At 44.9% G+C, this 19,224-nt stretch overlaps 2 protein-coding genes across 2 annotated transcripts in view; one reads left to right on the top strand and one right to left on the bottom strand.

Moving 5' to 3' along the window:
- Nucleotides 1-89: 89 nt before the first annotated feature.
- On the bottom strand, nt 90-15,412 carry LOC123865029. The gene is made up of 16 exons (XM_045905846.1): nt 15,032-15,412; nt 11,172-11,285; nt 10,477-10,563; nt 9,779-9,871; nt 7,088-7,285; nt 6,631-6,967; nt 6,223-6,322; nt 4,929-5,052; nt 4,659-4,812; nt 4,159-4,274; nt 2,870-2,993; nt 2,419-2,726; nt 2,223-2,346; nt 1,956-2,151; nt 1,073-1,170; nt 90-918 (listed from the first exon to the last, which is right to left on the bottom strand). Exons 1-16 carry the CDS (start codon nt 15,342-15,344, stop codon nt 675-677), a joined length of 2,730 nt encoding a protein of 909 aa, XP_045761802.1. The 5' UTR covers nt 15,345-15,412; the 3' UTR covers nt 90-674.
- LOC123865434 (protein Rae1) overlaps nt 8,542-19,224 on the top strand; it is a 17,824-nt gene continuing 7,141 nt past the window's right edge. The window contains exons 1-2 of the mRNA XM_045906452.1: nt 8,542-8,553; nt 10,212-10,217. The gene's annotated coding sequence lies outside the window, so the exon portion shown is untranslated. The remainder of the gene's footprint in view (nt 8,554-10,211; nt 10,218-19,224) is intronic.

The following is a 19,224-nucleotide window of genomic DNA, read 5'->3' as shown; positions in this document are numbered from 1 at the left end:
ATTTATTGTATTCGATAACATTAAGTATAAAAATAATAACCATACTATAATTAGTATCATAACGTAATTAGCTTATTTTATGACTTAGTTATAAAGATGGTACATGTCACTGCGCACCGACGAACCTCCTGCCTCTGCGCTGCGCACGACGCGCGATGCGCGACGCGCGATGTGCGACGCGCGACGCGCGACGTCTAGTATCTAGCAGGGAGCAGTCGGTGACCCCATACAGTCTTAACATAACATTATTAACAGCTTTATGATTTATTTTATTGGGTATCCAACAGGCTACAATTTATTAGTATAGAGTAAAACATTAATATTCTGCACGATCGTAGATTGTAGCCCTACTCGTAGCCACAGCTCGCATTCAATGTATCAGAGCTAGAGGAAAGTGAAGGAGAGAAATGAGGCGACACGATCCGGAGAGCTATGGCTACAGCTGCCAGCTAGCCTCCACGAGTGGCGCTGACGAGTGAGGGCGACCGCTAGGGTGACATCTAGACGCACCGGACCTCTGCAGTTTTACAGAATTATTTACTCTGTGTACCCGTATCTCTGGACGACAGTTGCTGGTCGATCAAATATTGCAATTGAATGACTGTCACTCAACTTACTATAGTTTATCTATTTCACAACGACCGCTCAGCCTCGGCAGCAGTGGCAAGTGTGCACTACTGGTCGACGGGCTCGTCCTCCTCGCCGGGCGCGGCGCGCAGCACGTCAGCGCGCTCGAGGCGCGGGTAGGAGGGCTTGGCGAGCACGCCGCACGTGTTGGCGCGCGCCTGCACGCGCACGAAGCCGCGCTCGCCCCACGCCTCCGACCACGAGTTCTTTAGCACGAAGTGTGGCTCGCCGCGCCGCGCGCCCCATCCCACCGCCAGCACCGCGTGGTTCAGCTTGCCGCCCGCCTTGCCGCTGCGGACACACACACACACACGTCACACACAACACACATCACACGCAACACACGTCACACACAACACACGTCACACACAACACACGTCACACACTGGCCGACGAGCGGTATGACTCGTGTCGTAGCAACAATACAGCAAAAAGTGATTCTCACCATCGATCGTCGTAGAGGACGCCTTTCTTGTAGAACACGAAGCTCTTGGCCTTGGCGTCCACGATGACCACCGTCGGCGCGTGCTTCCTGATCGCCACCTAAATTGTTTCAAACAAATGCTACCATCAAAAATTGAGAAATTATAAACGTCATAATACATACCTATAAGTAACTTAAAAGTAGGGTACGACCTTAGTGATCTAGTTAATTAATTTTTTCGTGAACACATTTTTTTGTGATATATTATTATTAAAAACAAAATTGTGTATGATATACCTACTTAATTCTGTAACAAAATTGTGTATGATATACTTAATCTTACTGAATTCACGGTTTTCGGATTTCTTCCTTTACTAGGTTCAATCCTTTAATGAATTAAATATTTGTACATGTCAAAATCTAAAATCGACAAATTAATAATCATAAATTAACAATTCCTTTCTTTACTTGTGCTATTATTATAAGACCTACCTACCTGCCGAATTTCATGACTCTAGGTCAACGGGAAGAACCCTATAGGTTTTCTGGACAGACAAGATAAACGGACAGATAGACAGACAGACAACAAAGTGATCCTATAAGGGTTCCTTTTTTCCTTTTCAGGTAGGTACGGAACCTCAAAAACAATTCTTGTGCCATTTAAAAGAAAAATAGTTTTTGTTTTAGAGATGCAACACGAAACTTAAACTTTGCTGACCTAAAGACATACAAACTCTATAAACTACCGGAAAACTTTCCATCTAAAACTACCGAATGACTGGACTACTAGCATTACTTTCCAACTACAGTGCGCCCGCACTGACGCTGCGTGTCGCAGTGAGCCAGTGAAATACCGAGACTAATGACCAGTTGACAGCGATCAGTACACAACGGCAAGCATCACCTTGAGCGCCGGCACGCTGTTGGCGGTGACGTTCACGTGCGCGCTGATGCGCGTGACGGGGCGCGCGCTCGGCTCCGCGCAGCGCTCCACCTTGTCCTTGTAGGGCGGGTAGTCGGCGAGCGCCGGCAGGCCGCGGCTCTGCACGTAGTCGTAGGCGTGGCTGGGCCACGTGCCCTTGCAGCCGTTGCCGCCGAACCTGCGCACACCACACACGACACACGTCAGACGCGCTCGACTCGCGGGCGAGGCTGCAGGGCGGGGACTCACGGGTGTGCGCAGTCCACGAGGCACTTCTCGGACAGCGGCGTGAGGCGCGCGGTGCGCACGAACAGCGCGCCCTCCACGGCGCCCGCCACTGCAAACGCCCAGCACGACGCGCACGAGCCCTGGTCTGCAACATAGGAAGGAAACGTGTCAGCGTGACGGCATCGTCTACGCGCACGCGGGACGGACGGATGCTCACATCTGACCGGCGACACGGCTCCCCGCGGGCGCCAGTCGAAGCGCTCGGGCAGCGCCTTGTCCGCGGCGCGCAGGTCGGAGCGCGAATGCGGGAAGGGCTCGGCGAGCTCGCGCTCGGGCTCCGCGCGCACGCCGAGCAGCTCGTCGAGCTCAGCGTCGAGCCGGTCGCCGAGGAAGTTGACGCCCAGCTCGAAGGTGGCGCCCTCGCGGTTGCCGGAGCGCGTGAAGCGCATGTGCTGCATCAGCAAGTTCTTGCGCATCGCCTCCTCCGCCTCGTCCACGTACTGCCGATTGTATTCCGCTTTGAACCTGACATAAACATAAAGTGAATAACTTAGCGATGGTATACATAGAGCAATTGAAGTACCTACTTGCCCCACATCTAGCTACTTAATAAAGTGTGAATAAAATTTGAAAATATTTGTAAGAGACATTATTTCCGCAATGTTGACCTCTCTATGGCTTCGTCGTACTGCGGGTCGCGGTGAGGCAGAGTGAACTCTCTCAGAGGCTCGAGGCGCGAGGAGTGCTCGGCCGACGAGCTGTTCAGCTGCTCCACATAATCGCACAAGTCACCTGCGAAGCGAACAATTCGGTTGAACAAACACTTTAGAGTAGGTGTGGGAAGCAGTTCGTTGTCGATGAGGAGAGAGGGCTTGCCTGAGACCGGATGCTTGGACGGCGAACGAGGTTCACAGCCATGTCACATTATGAAGTAACCCATGTTGTGTAGTGTGGTATCAGACGTGGCAAGTATCAGAACAGACTTCAGTAAGCCTGATTGTTATTAGCTACTCAGTGCACAGTTTTTATGGAGGCCACCAGGAGAGGGTTCCCCCATTATCAATTATTATTATAAGTAACTATCAGTCAATCAGATCAATGAACCACGGGTTTAGTAACTAGATGTTTAGGTCATTCATATATTATCAGCATCGCATGTATATTTGGGACGTACCGATCAGCTCACATGTAGGTACGCCTACGTCTACTGGGCAGGCACTTGGGCACTTGGCGACGGATATATTGAATAGAGCTGATAATTGATTAATAGTCTATATTCCTTCCTTCCTATTTTAATTGATATTGATAATAATGAAAATATGATATAACTAGCTGATACCCGCGACTTCGTTCGCGTGGAGGTAGGTTTTTTAAAATTCCCGTGGGAACTCTTTGATTTTCCGGGATAAAAAGTAGCCTATGTGCTAATCCAGGGTATAATCTAACTCCATTCTAAATTTCAGCCCAATTCGTCCAGTAGTTTTTGCGTGAAGGAGTAACAAATATACACACACACACACACACACACACAAACTTTCTCCTTTATAATATTAAGTGTGATGACTGTATGAAGCTCGCGACTTCGTCCGCGTGGATTTAAGTTTTTAGAAACCCCGTGGGAACTCTGGTTTTCCGGTATAAAAAGTACCTAGTCTATGTCCGTCCCCGGGATGATTATTAACGAGTGAGAATCGCGAGGTAGCTCGGATGCACTGTCCTCGTTAACTGCGAGCGTTTCAATCCGTTTAGTGATTTCTGCGTGAAACGTGCACAGACAGACGGACAGATATTTGTTTTAAATATACTTTCGCGCTCTGTACCGTTCGTTAGTATATGCTTCTTCCTATTTCCTCCGCGGTTCTTCGAATTAAATTTTTTAAAATAATAACTACATTAATTAGTGTGTAACAGGAATCTACCAGTTACAGTTGTATCACGTCAACATCAGCAAACTGACCAATGTCCGGAGCGAAGAGTCGAGGGTCGTGCTCCTGCTGCTGCACGCCGCTGTAGCGGTGCTCGTAGCCGTCGCAGTCGGCGCCCAGCACCGAGCTGTCCACGCCCACCGTGTACCTGCACAAGGTTCCATTACAATATCTTACTGGTCATGTTCTTTCATTATTAAGCAATGCATGCCAACGCACACTCACGCCGGACACTAGTGTTATCAGACTTGTGTTTGCCGCCTTTTTTGAACGGAAGTCGAGTGTTTTTATTCACTAAGTATTAGTCACCCGTCCAAGCTTCGCTCGCCGTAGCGTATTACAATTTTCGTAGGGAGCTCTAATACCTCAACAGGAAAAACGGTAGACTGCACGCACGGCCTCGGCTCGGAGTTACCTGAGTGGCGTGGCGCCCAGCTCGCCCACGCGCCCCGCGAGCGTGTGCCGCCAGAGCTCCGCGCGCTCGCCGTCGCGCGGCGCGTAGCCTGCACACACGGCCTCGGCTCGGAGTTACCTGAGTGGCGTGGCGCTGTCGTCGGCGGCGCGGCGCAGCAGCAGCTCGTGGCGGAAGGTGAGCGCCTCGCCGCGCGCGGCGCCCAGCTCGCCCACGCGCCCCGCGAGCGTGTGCCGCCAGAGCTCCGCGCGCTCGCCGTCGCGCGGCGCGTAGCCTGCACACACCGGTTAGTTTAATAGATCATACTCTTCTTTGTATCGAGTCTTTTAATGTCCGACTTTTACTCCATTGAATCCATTGCGGCGAGCGATCGAGTCCCGCGTAACTCACCGGCGAAGGAGAAGAGCTGTAGGTCGGGCAGCGCGGGCGGCGCGCGGTCGTCGGGCGCATCGGCGACACGCTCGGCGAGGCCGCAGCGCCGCAACTCACCCTCTCCGGAGCGGTCCACGCGCATCTATCACGGGCATAACAGTTAAGTTGGTTGCATTCCGGTCACACCATTCATATTAGTTGAGAACGTTAGCGCCATATCACAATACAAGCAGGCTTCCCTTTCCATTGACTATGGATGATAAAAATAACGTTAGGAATTCTGTTATGAAATGCTTCGTATTTAAAGCGATATCTTTTAAAATATCATAACTATCTGACATCTTGAGTTTTATTTATTGGCCTTAGACCTTTGACCTTGATATTTAATAGTTGCGTACACCCTAACCATATGTAGGTTTTGAGACAACTTTTAGGGTGTCAATATACAAGTATTTACACACTTACAGCTGGGTATCTCGAGTTCCGAGGTGAACTTACTATAATGACTGGACTAAATAGGCATCTTTATATATTATGTCAGGGAACTTTTTATATAGCCTCCACGGGGAAAGGTAGAGGGGAGGTGCGGGACGGTGGGGGGGGGAGTAGATTGGATCAATGAGGGGGGTTGTCGGGAGGAGTTGGTGGAATATGAGGGGGAGGTGCGAAACATTGCGAAATGAAGATCGAGTAGGTAGCTGATTTAGTTAGTAGAATGAATGAATGAATGAATATACTTTTATTGTACACCACAAAATTAGTATAGAAAAACACATAAAAAGCTCAACAAAATATAGGTAATAGGTAGGTAGGTAGAACCTTAATATAGCTAGCAAATATAGTACCTATTGATTTATTACATTCACTTACAAAAGGTATTTTTTGAATAATTTGATTTACTAACCCACACCATTTACTAACTACATATTACTACTAGTGTCTCCCCCTACCTCTCCCCGACTTTCATCGACTTTTTTCTGGGACCCCATCACTCCTCCCACCCCCCGGCCCCATTTCCTTCTACCCCATCTCACCCTTCCTCTCCTCTTACGTACCTACTCTATTTCTCCCACCTCTTTCATTTCCTCCCATCTACCTCATCGCCAACATCCTCCACTTTATCTCCCTCCGCCTACCCCTGATCTATCCCATCACCCGACCTCTCTCGACCTCTCCCCACCTCCCCCAACCTCTCCCGACCTCCCTCCACCTCTCCCGATCTCATTATTGAAATTAATTGGCTTTATAAAATCCCATAAGTATCTCATCACTAAAATAAAATATCGTGAATCATATAGTTGTGAACTGTTACTTCTAAGCGCTGCACGCCGCCGCCAGGCAACGGCGTGCGGTACGTGGACGTGGCGCCGCCGTAGAAGTCCACCCGCGCCGCGCCGCTCGACGCATCCCACCTAACAAATAATATCATTATATTAATTTATATTTCGCACATACTTTTAAAACATGAACTTTAATGTTTTTGCGAATAGTGTGTGTGTAAGTGACTGTTTGCGCGTAACGAACTGCCTCAGTGCCCGACATAGTACGCCTTTCACGTGGACATCTTTCTAAGTTACAAAATGAAAATTGTACTTATGCTTGTGAACAATTACTTCCCGTTTCATACCCAACGGATTACTTTAACGAGCTATTTTGAAGGGTGCTATAAATCGTAGGAGGTACCTAAGGCACTCGGTGCTGTCGTATGTCGGACACCTACCACGCCTTGTACGTCTCGGTGTAGTCGGCGCGGCGCACGGTCAGCTCGCCGCGCAGCAGCAGCGAGCGCGCGAGGCGCGGCCGCGGCGGCTCCCGCGCGCGCGCGTCGCTGCCGAACGACACGCCGAAGCCGGTCTGCGTCGGCAGGTAGCTCCTGCTGGGCGCGGCGGAGGGCGCGGCGGCGGGCGGCGCGGCGGGCGGATAGGCGGCGGCGGGCTCGTGGTCGTCGGGGCGCGGCGCGCGCTCGCTGGCGTCGTGTTCCGACAGCAGCACGGGCGGCAGCTGCGGCGCCGTGGGCGCTTGAGCGCGGAACTTTTCCAGAAGCTCCTTAGATGACACTGCCGGATTTATTTAAACTTTTTAGAGGATCATTATAAATCACATGTCCTTTATTCCGATCTCGAACATGAATATCGAATTCACTGTAGGTATATCGTCGTAGAACAGCGGCAACGCACCGGCGACTCCGACGGGAGGGCTGGTCGCCGCCTCGTCGAGCTGGTCGGCGCGCACGTAGGAGGGGAAGCGCGGCGCGGCGGGGCGGCGCCGCGGCGCGGGGCGGGGCCGCGACGGCCGCCTCGGTTTCGGCTCAGGAACGTAGTCATCGTAGTCGTCGTCAGCGCCGTACTGATCCTGTCCGGAGCGAAGGTCGCATTCTGTGAACGTCAAAATTCCCCAGCACGATTATAATTTTAATAGCCGTAGCAAGTAGTCAATGTTGTGAGGGAAAAACCCCGTTGTTAATTTTTTAAATCCAATTAGAGTTAAGGAGTGCTGACTCCTCAGTAGAAGGCTGCCGCCGCGCTGACTGCTGGTGTGAGACCGCCGCCGCCAGTCGCTGTTGTCTTGCAGTGAAGCCGGTGGTGAATTGAAAGTCTTTTGGATGAGGTTTTGATTTATTGACCGAATTTTACAATTATTTCTTGATAATGAGTTTAATTAAATTTATATAAAAATGATTCGCGGTATTAACGATTGCGAGGGTGAAGCGAGTTGGAGCTTCTACGCGACGCGTTCGTAGAGTTGCTCGTAGAACCGGAATGACGCTATTCCTGGGGGATGACATATTTATATGCAGCACCGCGTGGGTAGATTGGTGAGGTCGCTCTACAGTCACGTAGGCCTTGGGGCTTCTGGTATTCGTCACTAATGGATGTCTGGATTTTTGCTTATCGCTGCAGTTTTGAGTTTTTGTACATTTACGCCGTCGCGACGATGGTGCCACAGATATGGTTCCCATGCTTTGGACTGATAAGCTGTGTGTCTGCGACATGTTGCATCTTTCTAATGGTTACTTGGGAATAAGTTTATCTTTTAAAAGCTTTTAAAATGTTTTTGTTGATGTAGGTCTGTTTACAATCTATCCATTTGCGATGTCTGGTTTCTTGACTTTAGGTAGATTTTCTGCTCGATCGCTTTGAAAGCCTTTATTCAATAAAGTTGAGATGTTGTCCCTCCCGCGTCCAGTGTTGTATTTCGACAGTAAACATGTATATTGAATCCCCAATATTGTAAAGACACAAGTAGGTAATACCAACTGAGTAAGAAGTACTAGGTATCTACTGTAGACCTAAAAATAGAAATGGTATCGGTACCAGCTCAGCGATTGACTTCATACAGGAAGCATGTGTTCTGTATGCCATGGCCGATACGCGTCCATACTCACAACTGTCTACCGCCACATGAACCTCGCGATCGATAGAGGCCTTGCACGCTATTTAATCATGTTGACTTTTCAATAAAATAATCAGGGCTCTCTCCGTCACTTACTCCATACAATCCTAACCACAATTTCATTTGAATTTTAAGCAACCAAAGTCCATGAAATTTTGCAGACATATTCTAGAAACTAATATTTGTGCCTGTGGTGTTTTAGATTTTTCTAAAAATATGTAGTTTTAAAATTACAGGGGTTTTAAAATTTGTATGTGAATTTTTAAGACCGCGTAACTTTGAAACCGAATATTTAACGGAAATCTGGAAAACCACAGGCATAGATTAAAAATAGATAGAAAAAATTCCATTGAGTATGATTGGTTAGTATTCCAATGAGAGACGAACTACTTTTGTATGGAGCGAGTGACGGAGAGACCCCTCTTAAATATCCATACTAATATTATACTTAAATGCGAAAGTGTGTCTGTCTGTCTGCTACCTTTTCACGGCCCAACAATTTAACCGATTCTGACGAAATTTGGTATAGAGTTAGCTTATATCCCGGGGATGGACATAGGCTACTTTTTATCCCGGAAAATTAAAGAGTTCCCACGGGATTCCTAAAGACCCATCCGTTTAACCGATTTGTATGAAATTTGGGACCGAGGTAGCTTGCGTCCCTGTAATTAACAAAGCAAAACTTTTTAGCCCAGAAAATCAAACAGTTTTCATGGGATTTTTAAGAACCTAAGTCCACGCGGACGAAGTCGCGAGCATCCTCTAGTAATTATAATTTTTACCTTACTCAATACTGTGACATAAATGTTACGAAGATGAAATGAGATACTGGAAACATGCCTTATAAATTATTATGTCATTTTTATTGTCTTAATAATACATGTAAATGAAGTTCTTCATTTATATGGCAACATAATTTGAATTTGCCGCGCACACGTCGTGTCAAGTGTCAACTGTCAAGAGTTGTGCCAGTGTTGAAAATGAACGTTATTTTTTCCGAAAGTTTTTAATGTAATTTGGATATAAGAATCTGATTAAAGTGTGGAGTAACAGCTTTGATTGTTGTTTCTCTTTTCAGAGCAACACAAGTTCTTTTATTTCGCACAATAAACACATTATAAAACAACAAAGTTGAAAACGTGTCCACAGTGAAGTATTCTGAGCATGATGATTCTGAGTTAGAACATTTAGATAGATAGAAAGTCATTATTGCACACAAAAACACATTATATACATAATATATTGTGTGACATTTGTTTTAATAAATTATTGATTTAATTTACTTTTAGTTAATATTTATAATGTTCGTTTTAATATTTATTTAAGAATATAAAATAAAGTAATGAATCCTTTATAAGTACCTAATTTTGATTCTTGATAATATTTGCATTTAGATAAGATTCGCCCGATCTGAGACCTCGCGGTATCTCATAATTCCTAGTTTTGATACAACTTGGTATGATGAAAGAAGGTACCTGTCCTCTGCCTCGGAGCGGCGCGGGCGGGGAGCGGCACGGGCAGCAGCAGCAGGCGGAGCGGCGCGGAGCGGCGCGAGCCGGACGCGGCGCCTGCGGGGGAACTAGCTCGATCAATGCTTCACCTCGAATATGTACTTATCGAATATTTTCTGAATTTTATATGACAGCCCTTACCGCTACAACAAGTGCAATTTTTCTTTCACGTCATACTTAATTTATAAAAGAATCTAAGTTCATCATCATCATGATATACGCATCGCCAGTTTGCTAGAACGCGGCTCTCCGCTCAGAATGAGAAGAGGCTCACACTCCTTGAAGAACATTAGGTGAGTGTGGCACACTCTCAGCCGAGCAGGTTTCCCCGCGCTGTTTACCTTCACCATCCTTCACCATCGAAGCGAGTGATATTTAATTGCATAAAACTGGTGAGATCGAAGCTCGCTCCGCTCGACTGCAAGCCGAGTGACGAGTCTCAACCGCTGTACACTATCACCGCTTTGTGAATTACGAATCTAAAAAATATCCTTATTCGTAGATAGATAGGTAGGTACTTACTTAAATGTAATGATAAATTCGAGTTGCCCTGATAGAGTAAATAAATAAAAAAATTGTCCAAACTTTCCACTGGAACTCTTCTTAAATTATAGAAAAGAAAATATTCAAATAACATTATGTATTGTATAGTAGGTACTTACCTATGGGCAGTTCGATCGGCACGGCGCGCAGGGGGTAGGCGGCCGGGCGCGGGTACTGCTCCTCGGCCTCCGCCTCTGCTCCGTAATCTAGAACAGGTGAGCAGCACTTCATGACGCAACTCCAATGTGACAGCGAGGACAAAGTCGACAATTCAACCCCTGTTCTGTCACCACTGCGTCACCACTCAATGCCAACTTCACCAATGATCCCGGGGCCCGTAGCACTATGTTATGTAAGTATACGGGCCATAGGTAAGGCCCATACAGCACTCGGAGATCACTGAATCTCCGAGTTCGATCGTATCCGCCCTCCTCGTAGCGAACGCCGCGAAGAACCTCTTTACATCCAAACTATACAAAAGCGAATATCACTTGTGTTGGTCCAGTATACACCTAAACCGAAAGTGCAGTGTGATTGTAGGTACTTAGTTACTTATCATGATGTAAAAAATGGAAGTATAGCTTAGTATGAAATGTTAATATTCTTTGATTTTTAAGTCTTAAAATAAACTAATCTTTTAAGACCGATGATTTTTGCTAGCCCTAGCACATACCTACTGCGTTCTATTTGGACTGCAAATTGCAAACACCAGTCTCAGTTTTTATCAAAGCTTTAAGCTTTCCTCTACAAAGTTTGGTGTAAAATGTTCACTTTTCATTAAGTTTGTCATAATATAATTATACGAGTCGGTTACCGGCTAGCAGCTGCTGCAGGAGTCGCTGAGCGGCGGCGGGCGAGCGCGGGGCGCGTGCGGAGGCGGGCGCGGAGGCGGGCGCGGCCGGCGGCGAGGGCCCGCACGCCGCTGCGCCTGTCGCACCACAGGGACAAGCAACGAGATAAACAACTTGTACGGACTCGACACGCCCGGGGCAGGCACCGGGGGGCTCTGCTACGACTCAGCGCGTATGACCGACAGGTTGGAGGCCGTGGGAGGCGGAGGGTTGCGCCTGTCGCCCCACCGACGTACTCGTACATGCGCTCATATTGTGCCAAGGGAGCCGAGTTCTAGACTTTCGATCCTATTCAAATCGCCGCTAGCTCACAAGCTGAAGCGAATACTTATTGTGATTTGTGAACACAAAATACAAAAGTTACAAAAGATAAACTTTCCATTCGAGAAAACAACAACAGAGATATCTATAAACGATATTTATTGGATTTAGGTTTTGACACAAGTTATGATATCTTATTTATAGGTATAATTTAAGGCTCATTTTGATACTCATTTACATCATATATTCATTAATATTCATAGCTAATTAGTGTTATATCAAAACCGACCTGCTCACCTACAGGCCGATACATCAATAAGGATTAGTGTCTCCTCATTCTTTATACTTAGTTATGACGGATCTGAACACCTAGGTACTTACTTATAAGTAAACTGCAACCAAACGATTATTATTATTAATCAAAGGAATGATTCCTTGGATTAATAATAACCGTTTGGTATTATCGATGTAAGCACTTAAAGGCCGAAAAAGTATTTTATTTTATTTTTATTGAAAAAAAATTATTTGGATTCCGCAGGTATCAGTATGTCTGTCTGTCGCGTCTATCTGGGCGTTCATCACTCTGAAACTATACCTGGAACAGATATGAATGACCTGGGCATACTTTTAAGTTTCGAATAATTTTTATCTCGGAACACAATTTATAGGATTCCGTCAGGTTTATTGAATGAACATTTTTGTCGATGTCGAGTCCATCAAATCTGAACCGATTTTGAGAATTCTTTTCCTTTACAAAGGTAAAAGAGTAACCTGCGGTGCGCGTCGCACGCGTCGCGCGCTGCACGCCGCGCATCGCACGCGCGCGGCGCGCCGTGGCGTGAGTTGACGCCACGCTTGAGTAACACACTCAATAACATTTATGTATGATAAAATATGTAAGTGTAATATTGAAGCGCCCGGCCTCGGCGGCGGATGACATTCACGCGCGGAGCATCTGCGGACAAGGCCGCGCCGCGACCTTCCCGCGCCAGCAGGAGTACCCACTATAATCACTACTATAACTACAAAAACTCAATCTCAAAATTATTTTAAGAAAAAATCGACAATTTCCTACAGAAGAACTATTTAAGCTGAGTAAAGTACTAACACCAAGAAAAATATACATATGGCAACTAACAATGTATATGGCAAAATATATAGACGACTTTACGTTTGAGCAAACTCCCAGTCACCTCAGGCAAAGGCAACAAAGATGTTCAGTTCCTCGACGAACATCTGGATTTACGAGTAGACATTTTACAGCTGCGGCGCCAAAACTGTTTAATAATCTTCCTTTGGAGATATCCAAACTGCTTTTATATGCCCAGCGTAATTCCTTACAGAGAAAACTAAAAATCTATATAAAGAAATTTTTGCTAGAATCCGGTTTTGAAAGTTTTAAATGCCTTTATGACAAGATCTGTTGAAACTCAATGCTATAATTTAAACTTTATCCTATCCTATCTTTATATATTTTTTGAAATATTATTATATAAACACTGTTGCACAAAAAAAAAAAAAAAAATTTTTTTATTCTTTTGTTTGTAAAAAATGGAAATATAGGCTTAACTCGTAAAATCATAAAATAAATCGGCTTTTTTAATCGTAAAATCATAAAATAAATTAATCTTTTTTCTTTTTGTCAGCCCTAGCACAGACTACGGTCTATTTGGGCTGCAAAATTCCAAACACCAGTCTGTTTTTTATCTAGTGCTTTGGTCTATAAACAATGGTGAAAAATATTTCTCTTTAAATTAAAAAAAAAAAAAAAAAAAAAAAAAAAAAAATAATACGAGACGCAAAATTATTTATTTGTTAGATCGTTGGTTTGTCCTTCAATCACGCCGCACGGAACAACTGGTGTATCTACTTATTAGATTTTTGCATAAATAATCCCTATTAATTGTATAGTAAGTATAATAGTGAAAGCTGCGTGAGTGACGTAAGCTCCTTATCCCGGAAATACTTAAACTTGGGATTTTTAAAACCTAAACCCACGCAAATGAAACCGAGGGCATCATTATAGTCACAGAATATAATATACTAGCTGATGCCCGCAGCTTCGCCCGCGTGGATTGGTCAGATCCCCTGCAGCATCAGGATTGAGGAGTTGGACTCCAAATTTTTTATGAAACAATGTCGCAAAGTTCCTCTATCGATTAAAAAAGAAATGACGCAAATCGGTTCAGAAATCTCGGAGATTTCGGTGTACCTACATAGGTAGAAAAACACAACTCCCTTTTTGAAAGTCGGTTAAAAAAGTAGCCTATGTTACTCCCTGGTCAATTCTCTACTTGTCTGTGAAAATCCCGTCAAAATCGGTTCAGCCGTTCCCAAGATTAGCCTTTTCAAACAGACAGACAGACAGACAGACAAAAAATTTAAAATCCTGTGATTCAGTTATAGTATCGTTCAAATAACCATATGACCTTAATATGCGGTAGTTATTTCGAAATTACAGACAGACACTTCAATTTTATTTATTAGTATAGATAATATAACATAGTACATAGTAGGTATCTATTGCACTGCATTGTAGGTAATCGCGGGCAACATCAGCTGATCACAAAACAAATAAAATTAAAAATATTTTTACGTAAATAATCAACATAATATTTTTTAAATATTTTGCTCGATCGATAACCCTTTTCTATATATTATTATTATAAATTATACATAAAATATCTACTTTCTCAGCTTGAATCTTCCTCAAGTGCTGGTGTTAGATAAAATAATAAAATATTATACAACCAAATACCTAGCTAATGATTATTTTGCTGTTTATTAACTTAACATTTCCTAATCGATATAGGTAGGTGCCTATTCATTTTCCCCACCGACCCAAATTAGATGTAGATACTCAAAGATTTGTTATAGTATAATGATAATGATATAATGTCTGGAGCATGGATCTACTCATCAGTCCGCGCGCTGCCTCGTCGCGCCTCTCGGAAACGAGTCGTAAGTAACGAGTGCCGCCAGCGGCCAGACTGCGACGAACAGGAAACATTTTGACATTTGAAAATATTTGGGCGCTGTACCACGTACGGCCGCCATTATTTTATTCAAAAAAATTATAAGTAGCCGAGTATTTATTCATCCAAGAAGTAGCCATGTTACTCGGGATGTTGTGAGGATTCTACAACTACACAGTGTACATATCCAATCCTAATCTGTTCAGGCATTTAATAGAACTTATAGTGGAATATCTAAACAAATTCACATACACATATTAATATGAACTCTGAAAATATTACACTCCTTTGTTAGGGTTCCGTGGCAACGGGAGCTCTCTCTGCGAGCCTCCGCCGGCCGGCGTCCGTCCGTCCGTCCGTCCGTCCGTCCGTCCGTCCGTCCGTCCGTCCGTCCGTCCAGCAGCGGACTGTAACTCGTGAACCGTATTACTTATTCAACCGTTAACCACCGTTGAAATATTCACATTTGTATTTGGCCGGTACGAAAATTGAAAAAAATTAAAAAGTGTTATATACATATATTGTATGATAGTACGGAACCCTTCGTGTTGGACTCGTACACCAATTTTTTGGTCAGTCAAACTCACCAAAGCAAAAGATCGCGAGCGCGACAGCGAGCCGCATGGTGGCGTCGCTCAGCGCTGCAGTGGTGGCGGAGCTGCAGTGGTGGCGGAGCTGCAGTGGTGGCGGAGCTGCAGTGGTGGCGGAGCTGCAGTGGTGGCGGAGCTGCAGTGGCGAGGCGCGAGGCGCGAGAGTGTGTCGCGTGTCCGTCGCAGGCGCCGCGTTAGCGTGTTGTGAGGACGAGCGCGCTCGTCTCTGCGGCGCCCCACTCGCCACTCGGCGAGCGACGGGTAACCTTTCCCGATGTCCGACCTCATTTAAGTACATACTTCGATACATAAATATTTAATTGTTCATTTTGATAGATCTTTGATTGAGATCGACGACGACTCACTGAGGAGTCGTTGTACGAGCGAGCGTCGCGTTCACCGCACGCGTAGTCTAACAACGACAACTTCGTCTGCGTGATCCACACCTTCCCGCTTAGGACCCTACCTACACATGCTATGTCGCCGGTGACACTTCTATTTTGCTATATCCCACCATGCCCACCATATTTCTGGATACACCGCATACAATTATTTAGTTTCCGACACCACCATCGACCACCATGTGGACTGGAGTCGTGAGTCGTGTAGGCGACGCGACGTGGGGCGGCCTCGCTACGTTTGAGCTTGTAAGTTAGGTTTAGATCGGTATGTAGCTCCGTTTCTATATCGAGTGGAGTCGCAAATGTAGTCATGTGCCTAATGGGTACATTGATGGGTACATTGTTAAAGTGAATTAGTAAGTTTCAGCAGTTTCTGCGTAATATACTAAAACAATCTCGACGATATCATATTTATGGTGATTTCATATCAACTTAATATTTCTCAATATACATAGAGATGCCGCAACCGCGTCTCTCGATACATTACACATAATAAGTTTTTGCCATAGTAACTGATAGCTTACCGGGTCAAAAGCTCTGCTGAGATCCAGAAAGCATGCGTATACGGATGTGTTTCTATTCGTATAATAGTTAACTATCGATTTGAGACTAAAGATAGCCGAATCTGTTGAGAGCCCAGGACGAAAACCAAACTGCGCGTCATCAATCCTAATATTCTGATTTACATCAGAATAAATTATTCTTTCCAGTATTTTGCCTATAATGGTACCTAAAGAAATCGGCCTATAGTTTTTGAGGCTGGAAAGATCACCGGTCTTATTCTTTGGGCCAGGAACTACCACAGTTCTCATAAGGTTTTTAGGCAAATAACCTGAGTTTATCCATAAGGTAAACAGTTCCGCCAATAAGCAAAAAATTTTTTCGCCTGCATACAAAATGTGCTCCAGGCTCAGTCCGTCATATCCTGGGGCCTTACCTCTTTTCATTGTCAATACTACTTTAGCCACATCGTCAGGTGAGTAACGATGCGATTGTCCATCGTTTATAATCATTGTTTCACTGTACATAGATGCACATTTTGTACTTAGAGCAGGCAATGGATCCAGTTTGAAATGATGCGAAAATAAGTCGGCAATCAGCTTTGGATCTTGGACACCGTCAACACTCAATGGTAGATTTGATTTATAGTTGAGGCGTTTTGTGTCTTTCCAAAAACGTTTTATGCAATTAAATCACAATATGCTTTAACGATAAAGGAAAAGCATGCTTTAAGAGTTCTCCATAATGGTCTCAAATGTGGGTGAAGTCTGCCGATCCGCACTCGGCCAGCATGGTCGACTCTTCTCATTCTGAGAGCAGGCCCGTGCTCAGTAGTGGGATGCCCCTCATCAGGAAAACATGCCAATAGCGTTCCGCCTGTTCTCGGTAATCAACCGACACGACGCGCGCTCCGAGCCATCATTGTACCTATGTCGTTATGTCGTTATGTAAAAATGTCGATAGGCACCATGTAGCAATCGCTCTCTCGAGAGGAGGTTATTATATAGTACCTTTAACTCATATAGCTACAAAGGTCATTTTAATAATAATTTGTACCTATTGGGCACAACACCTCGCGAGCGGGCGAAGTAATCGCTGGCCACGAGTTGTGCCAGCGCGGTGCCGCGGTGGAGTACAAGTGACTAAATGTCTTCTAATGATGTTTTTGTTATGTCGTTATGGTCACTTGATATTCTCAGAACAGGACTTGAGTTGCCGAATACGGACACGCGAGTGTCAGGGTTAAGAGGAAACCGAAACCGCAAAATGTCAATGCTAGATGTAAAGATTATACCTACTCACGCAGGTACCTCGATGCGAGCGATCGCCACGACGCGACGCCCCCCCCCCCCCCCCACCGCCTGTCTGTCGCGTGAAGCCTTTGCTCGTCAATCAATAATAATACATACCTACCTACTTATATTAAGTTAAAATCTGCCTAATTTATAGGGACAGGAAATTCCAGACTTCAAAGACACACGATACGCACCAGGGATATTCTAAAAAGTTTTTAGCGAAGACATTAACATCATACGAGTAAAGCCCTCGAGCTGTGATGCTGCCTGCAACCGACCTGCGACGCGTGAAGTTGCGTTTAACAGCGCGGAGCGAAGAAGGTCACTCGCCGCGAATGTTTCGTTTAGAGTGTGGCGGGCGTGGCGGTGGCTTCCACGAGACATCTTCGATGATTTATTTCTTTATACTTTTACGAAACCCCCGTGGTGGTCAGCGCCGAGCGAGAGGCGGCGGTCGGAGCTTAGCTTTCGTTTGGCCGCGGCGATGTTACACGGACGGAAGCCACTCATCATCAATTGTCGCAATCTATATATTACGAGAACGAATATAATTAAAGTGTCTGACACAAAATTTTGCCTTTCATTAACTAATCTTGTAATGGGCATGTCTAAATCAGATAAAATTGTTATCAAAAGCAATCATCCCTTTTTTAATCCATTTAGCCGGGCTAGTTATCGGGACGGCTGAACCGATTTCGTTGACACTTTCGCAGGCAAGTGGAAAAATCCACGAGACGTGAGTGATCTGAACTACTTTTTAAACCCATATCAAAAAAGGTTTCTATGAGATTTGTAAAAGCAGCAGCGGGTCGAGCCCAGCGGCACGTGTAGATCCACCGTAACAGAACTTTGTTCTTCTTCCTTGGTTGCTTTTCCGCGTTTCAGGCGTGCAGGTTTCCTCGCGGTTTTTCTTCACCGTTAAAGCGAGTGATATTAATTGCTTGAAATGCACATAACTTCTAAAAGGTAGAGGTGCGTGCCCGGGATCGAACGCCCGACCTCCCGAAAGAATAGTCTTAACGACTAAGCTATCACCGCTTTTTCCGCGTTTACTGGAGGTAGAGAATAATGCATTCTGCTCCGCCCGCCGTGACGACGAGTGTTTACACGTGACGACGAGTGTTTACACGTGACGAGGAATGTTTCGACGCAAAGTCACACAGTTTGCTTTTTTTAATAAATCTTTTTATTAATACAAACATTTCTTAACTTATAGGTTGGCCAAAAGTAGGTTAATCTTACCTAGGTGTTTAATTAATTATATGAGTATTACTTTTATTATAAGAAATGTAATTGTTAGCAAAAGAGTTGAACGCGCGCGCATCACCTCGCCCGTAAGCTGTGCAGAGCGCACCCGAGTTGCCAATACAATACAATGGCACAGCACATATTATCAACTGCGACTCGGACTCGCTCACGAAGTATGTAGAACGCTGCAAGTTAGTAACGGACTGGGCTATCTATTCTATTTATGTGATTTAGTAAAATAATTTTAATTTTTAGGGTTCCGTACCTCAAAACGAAAAACGTAACCCTTTTAATATCACTTTGTTGTCTGAAGAATCTAGAACCTAGGTAGGTAGTAGTCGGTCTTATAGCACAAGTAAAGTAAAAATCCGAAAACTGAATTTTTTATACATCACAAAAAATAATTGAAATGTGTTCATGAACAAATCACACTATCACACTAATATTATAAAGGCGAAAGTTTGTATGTGTGTGTGTGTGTGTGTGTGTGTATGTTTGTTACTCCTTCACGCAAAAACTACTGGACGGATTTGGCTGAAATTTGGAATGGAGATAGATAATATCCTGGATAAGCACATAGGCTACTTTTTATCCCGGAAAATCAAAGAGTTCCCACGGGATTTCAATAAACCTAAATCCACGCGGGCGAAGTCGCGGGCATCGGCTAGTAATCAATATTTCCAACTTTCAAAGTAAGATAACTACTTATAGCAAGTGGGGTATGCAAGTGGGCATCATATGAAAT

This window comes from Maniola jurtina, chromosome 5 (assembly GCF_905333055.1).
Source record: "Maniola jurtina chromosome 5, ilManJurt1.1, whole genome shotgun sequence".
Lineage (NCBI taxonomy): Eukaryota > Metazoa > Arthropoda > Insecta > Lepidoptera > Nymphalidae > Maniola > Maniola jurtina.
The sequence above is the reverse complement of the archived record's forward strand: the minus strand, read 5'-3'. Positions and strand labels throughout refer to the sequence as shown.

Excerpts from the sequence above, each read along its gene's own strand:
- LOC123865029 (XM_045905846.1), bottom strand. The coding sequence starts at position 15,344 with ATGTATCGAAGTATGTACTTAAATGAGGTCGGACATCGGGAAAGGTTA. Across the intron at positions 10,564-11,171 it reads CCTGCAGCAGCTGCTAGCCG|ATTACGGAGCAGAGGCGGAG; the intron begins GTAACCGACTCG and ends CACCTGTTCTAG. Across the intron at positions 2,727-2,869 it reads TACGACGAAGCCATAGAGAG|GTTCAAAGCGGAATACAATC; the intron begins GTCAACATTGCG and ends TGTTTATGTCAG.